Below are 6,201 nucleotides of genomic sequence, written 5' to 3' on the forward strand. Positions count from 1 at the left end.
TGGCTCATTCATAATTCTAAGTTTCAAACTTGAAATAATATATTAAAAGATAAAAACTATGAAAATGTATAAGAAATATTTAAAAATTATATCAAAGTAAATATTTTTATGTATAAAATAAAATTTTAAAATTATATATATAATGTCGGGTTGGTTTGGTCTTGGGTTGGTTTTTTTTAGTTAAAACCAAACCAACCCAAATATAGTCGGATTTTTTTTTTTTCAAAACCAAACCAAGTCAAACCAAACCACTAGTCGGGTTTTTTTTTCGGGTTGACTCGATTTGCGGTTTGGTTTGATTTTCGGTTCGATTTTGTACACCCTACTTGAAACATAAAATAGATGCACTTAATATACTTTATTTAGAATTAGAAATTACTTATTCCCTGTAATAATGGTAATATAGACTTATTAATCATCGTTAAACCTAGTATTTAATTAAACTTGGGCCTTTAATATTTTAGAAGGCACAAATTCAAATAGAAACTTGAGGATTTATACTTCAAACGATATGTAACAATAATGGTAACATAGATATAATCCCCTCAATCATGGCTAAAACTAGTATTATTTTTTTTGGAGTTAAAACTAGTATTTAATTAAGTAAATTTAAAAAGTAACTTGGAGAAATATGCTTCCACACCATATGTAACAACCATCCAAATACCTTCTACCAAACGATCCAAAGCGTACAAATTATTCAAACAAAATTGTAGAATTTTCTTGATTTCTTTGTGTACCTTTTCCTTTCTGACACTTTCTAGTTTCTCCACACTATTGTCTTTTCCATATTATATTCTACACCTATATAGCTTTAATTTTATTTTATTTTGCCAACACTAGCATTTTTCCATAAAAACAACAGTCAATAAAAAATTATTATTTTTGTTTGAACCCCTTAAGAGCGAAATCAAGGATATGATAAAGCTAGAACAGCTATTGTATGAGGTCTACACAATGCTAAACGCAGAGGCACATAATAGATTGATATGAACATTATGAGCTGCCCCGTAATAAAACCAGCATACCTTCTTCTTGATTCCTTCTTCCATAACCAGAGCTCGGAGAAGGAAGAGATAAGAGGGCCCTATGGAAAATGTGGTTATAAATCCATTCAAGTAGAATAACATTCATCTACGCTAGAATCCGACCTACATGAACTTCTTTCTTCTCTAATAATATTTCTAGAAAGCGAAAAAAAAATATAAAAAAAATAGGAAGTAGAATATAAGTGCTAAAGTACCAGCTTCTACTCTTGTGAAAAGTGGCCTGACATCTTCTTTTCTATTTAGAAAGTGAAATTTACCTTCTAGTAGAGCCTAGAGCAAGTTACTTCTTCTATGTGGTTTGTCAGTTATTGCATCGGAGCAGAAAAAAAAATTTGTGCGCGCGCACCCAAAGGCGGCAGCAGCATGTTTCCCTTTGTCGTATAGAAAAATTGAAATTTATTGGTTGAAACTTTGGTGCAAAACTTTGAAGGAAACGGCATGTAAAGTATTAGGTAAATGTATTTTCGTTGTCAATCACGTGGTTGATTTCGAAAATATAGTTAGGCAAGACACTTTTGCATTCATAATGAAGCTTTCCTCATTACGTAGAAGGAAACATACAAAGAGGCTGCTTTCCACCATCCAATTTAAGTGACATATAGTTTCCTTAATCCTAACGTCTCCCGTGTTGAAGAAAAGGACAAATACACATATGTAGTAAATGACCCCAAAACAGCTGCCAAAGGTCGCTATAATCCCATCTTAATGTGTCGTGTCGTGTCGTGTCATGCCATACATTCATTGTATTTGAACATTTTTCAAGAAAATAATTTCTAGAGATCAAACACAAAGATATACAACCTAACTTTTTTTTTTTTTTTTTTTTTTTATTGAATAAAAGACATAAGTACAAACTAACATTTCCACAAGTACAAAACGAGGTTACATTTGGGAGTTAAAGAACAAGAGAGGCCTGCAAAACTAAGGCTTGGTAAAAAGAAAAAACAACCCCAGAGGGTTTGTCATGGCAGAAATGGAACTTGCTGCCATGGCCAAAGCCCATGAAAGAGAGGCATCTATACCTACAACTGCCCAAAAGCAACCACAAGAACAACACACAAACATATAACCCAACCATCACGAGTTGAAAGGTTCAACAACGTGAAAGACTCGGTAAAACTACAAGTTCACACACATAAAACACCAAGACAATATTGAAAAGCTTCTACCGCTGCAAGATTTGGTAATCAATGCAAGGGTAGAAGCTAAAAACTAGTGACAACAAGGACTAGGACTAGGACCAGACATGAATCTCTTAATCCAAAAACTCAGCATTTGTATCTCAGGGAAGTATGGTTGGAAAAACAGGAAAAAAATTTCCCATAAACAGCTTTAGTGAAGAAGCTGCAAAAAAAAGAGAACCAACCACATCCCTGGAAAAAGGAGCCGAGATACTGGACTATTAGAAGACCCAAGATCATGGACCAAAAAACTTTATGCTAACACTAACAAAGAAAGACTAGTTAAACCTCCTTACTAAGCTCCATCTTCAAAGGAGCTCAACTTGTAAGTTGCATTCATCCTTAAACCCTGTGCACTTAAGAAAGGATATCACACCTCCAGAGTTGTTCCAAGAGAAGATCAACACAGCTGCTACTGACCCCATTGCAGTGCTGGATGTTTAAGCCCATAAGTGTCTGCCCCAACTTCTGCAGAAAGGGTACACTTTTGTCCGAAAGCATAGAGCAACCCGACAATGAGAGGATCTGCAAATTAAGTCGCACTGTACTGGCCAAAGAGGCAATACCTGAATCAGTTATTCCACACTTTGAAATATCAAGTTCCTTGAGCAACCAACAGTTGTTGGAAATTACTAACAAGGTCGCATCAGTAACATATCGACACTCATCAACATTAAGAGACTCGAGACTTCCCCCATGCAACTCAGTTATGAATGAAACTGATCTGTCTGTAACATTAACACATCCGCTTAGATTCACCTTGACCAAACCAGCTTCACAGCTCTGAACAAGAGGGAAAAGACCCTCATCAGTTACTTCAAGAAGGCCACTCAACTCCAAATGAGTCAGTTTGGGGCACACCCTACCCACTATGGCCAGCGTAGCATTACCAACTCCAGGGCAGTTGCGAATAGACAAAGACTGCAGTGAGTTGCAAGGTAGCACAGATGGAAATCGACAGGCTAACTCTTTAACACCAAAGCAATTCACCATGGACAGAACCTTTAACTTCTTACCACAGCTCAAAAGAACACCAACAAACCCAGCCTGGGTGATCCTGTGGCATTCTTCTAATTGGAGGTTCTCTAGTGCAACTGAACCTTTGGCAAAAGCAACCAAGCCATTATCTGACAGGATTGTACATTTTCGCAGGCAGAACAGCTTCAAGTTTGGACAACCTTTACCAAGAGCTTCAAGTCCCAAATCAGTAACTCCATGGCAAGCAGTTATAGCAAGCGACCTCAGCTTCTGCAAACCTTGGCCATTACCCATGACCCAAAATCCTCTTTCATTTATGTTTTGAAGACCAATAAGGACTATGTCAGTCACGGCAATGCCATAATGTCCAATAACAGCAAGGGAGATGTCACTGATGTTCAATGCGTAAAGTTTCACCTTTGTCAAAACATGACCAGCAGATGATAAGAGACTTGCAATTCCTTGATCTCCAATGAGTGGGCAGTTTTTGAGAGACACAAACTTCAACTTCGGGCAAAAACGACCTACAGCTTGAAGAGTTTCATTTCCAATCTTTGAACAAGATTCTATCGTTAGAGAGGTCAAATTAGGACAATTCTTTGCGATAGCCACCAAAGACAGATCAGTAATTGCAGGGCATTGGCATAGATCAAGCTTCTCTAAGAGATGACATCCCTGAGCAATCTCAATTAAACCTTCATCACTAACAGAAGATACATTCCAGAGAGAAAGAGCCCTAAGAGAAGGACAACCTCGAGCAATAGCCTTAAGGCCAGTATCAGTCACACCACGGATTGGGTTGCTTCCCCGAATAGAAAGCTTCCCTAACCCTCCATGGCTTGGAGTTCCAACAGCAATAGCAGCAAGTCGGACATCAGTTGCTTTCTTTCCATCAAGGCACCTGGAAAGATGACCCTCTCCTTCAATATCTTGAGATTCAGCATCAGCAACTTCTGCACCATTAGAGTCCAATACCTCACCCTTCTTAACACAGTCCACAGGCTTAACAAGGGCGGTTTGGGTAGATCTTTCCTCGGTCTCCAAAGATGGACTGAGATCTGAGATGACTGTTTCATCCCCGCGGATGCTGCTTAAAAGCATAAGCCAGCGCTTGGAAACGCAAGCAGAGGCACTCCTCTCTTTGCCATCAGAAAGGCGCCTCAATACCTCAAATAGGCATTCATCAGGTAGGACATCAATGGAAGACAACTTCTGCTTCTTTTCAGTGAAAACAAAAGGGACCGCAACACGAGACCTCTTGCAAGGAGGAAAATAGACATCCACATGATTCCTACGGGACAGAAATAGACTGGATTCCATGGGACTTGGGTACACAGCCCCACCATGGTAAAAAGCATCATCACCTGAAGTCCAGAATATGGTAAAGAACATCAGCCAAAGATCACAATTGAGACCAAACAAATCTTGAGAAAGGCCAAACCCACTTCACATACAAGTCTGATCAGATCCAGATTTAGAGCATATATCACAGAAATACAAGATACTCCATATGCCAGGTTAATCAGTTTTGAAGAGTTCTATGAAGAAATATTTCAGTCAAACATGGAAAAAAATTTAATTGATTTTCAACATAAATATCCATCAATGAATTTTCCAGTCATTATTGACCATTTTTTTCCTAGTTTTGCATATCATTAACAAAATATATGGAATTTTGAACTAGTAAAGGAAAAACAAGAGAGATTCAATTGTATCATATCTAGATAGATCAAAGTAAAAATCACACTAGGGCTAAAATCAAGGATCCAGATGTAGAAACCCCACTAGTCTCAAAGAGAAAGTTACATAAAATTAATAACAGATGAACTCAAAAAGAAAAAACCTAAAATCTAAAACACTGGAGAAAAAAACAATAATTAAGATAAAGATTGAATTTTTAAGCAAAACCCAGATAAGGATGAAGATCATACCACTAAAATTGAAGACTTTAGACATGAGTATGGTTGAAAAACACTGGGGAAGTAGAATCTGCACTGTCCAGGACCAAAAAACCCTCTATGGAGAGCAAAAATTGACAGATCAACCAAAAGAAACACAATTAAAAGAGCTTGAACAACTGATTGCATCAGAAAATCAGGTAGCAAGAGATCATTTGGAAACCCTATAGAATAGGGCAAAAAGAGAGAGAAAAAAGAGGTAGAAGGAGGATGAGGTACAAAACAATGAGGTTAGTGTGTGGGTGGTGCTGTCTTCTATCTATATTTTTGTTTGTGTAAAGTGGGGTTAACATTTTCTATTTTTTATTTATATTTTATTATTAGGAAAGAGAGAAGAAAAAGTATCTAATTCAGGTACAATGAACCAAATCTATAAATGATCTTGACATGATGCTATGTTCAATGTTTCTTGCATTTATTTTATTTTTTTAATGGTGGAAAATATTCATTTTATACTCCCTCCGTCCCTATTTACTTGTCCATATTTCCTTTTTTAGTTGTTTCTATTTAGTTGTCCATTTTGACAAATCAAGAAAGGACAACAAATTTTTTCCTATTATACCCTTATTTACACTTTTTGAAAATTGTAAAAGTGTATGTTGTTTCCCTCCAATTTATTTCACTTTAATTCAAATAAGTGGTTGTAATTTTGAAGTGAAAAATTGTCATAAGGGTAAAATTGTAACTTCATTGTGCTAATCATTGTTGCCTTAATCTGTGTGTCATTTCTAAAGTGGACAACTAAAAAGGGACGGAGGGAGTATAACACAATGACCTACCTATAAAGAAAACCACAAATTTCAATGAAATTTGGTGACCATCAAACACATCTATGTGGTTAAGTTAACTATGACAACAGGTTAGTTTAGTTGGGTAAGGAAAGAAAACCATGGATGCCCCAACTGGTATTTAACTTTACCCATTTCCAACATAGTACTTTTTTTTTTTTGGAGGGGGTGTGGGGGTTCAAAGAGGTTGATAATATATATTTTTTCTTAGGGACGTTTGGTTATGCGATATGAAATTATGATATGG

General features: G+C 36.7%; 1 protein-coding gene across 1 annotated transcript; it reads right to left on the reverse strand.

Annotated features, from left to right (window-relative positions):
- Positions 1–1,900: 1,900 nt before the first annotated feature.
- LOC125817187 (EIN3-binding F-box protein 1-like) lies at positions 1,901–5,410 on the reverse strand. Its single transcript, XM_049496732.1, has 2 exons — positions 5,140–5,410; positions 1,901–4,572 (listed from the first exon to the last, which is right to left on the reverse strand). The coding sequence occupies exons 1-2, from the start codon at positions 5,162–5,164 to the stop codon at positions 2,588–2,590; spliced, it is 2,010 nt and encodes a 669-aa protein (XP_049352689.1). The 5' UTR covers positions 5,165–5,410; the 3' UTR covers positions 1,901–2,587.
- Between the last annotated feature and the right edge of the window lie 791 nt (positions 5,411–6,201).

This window comes from Solanum verrucosum, unplaced genomic scaffold (genome assembly GCF_900185275.1).
Source record: "Solanum verrucosum unplaced genomic scaffold, falcon-dt-bn FXZP01000260.1, whole genome shotgun sequence".
NCBI lineage: Eukaryota > Viridiplantae > Streptophyta > Magnoliopsida > Solanales > Solanaceae > Solanum > Solanum verrucosum.

Coding starts and splice junctions, on each gene's coding strand:
- LOC125817187 (XM_049496732.1), bottom strand. CDS start 5,164: ATGTCTAAAGTCTTCAATTTTAGTG. Junction 4,573..5,139: donor TAAAGTCTTCAATTTTAGTG/GTATGATCTTCA, acceptor TCTGGACTTCAG/GTGATGATGCTTTTTACCAT.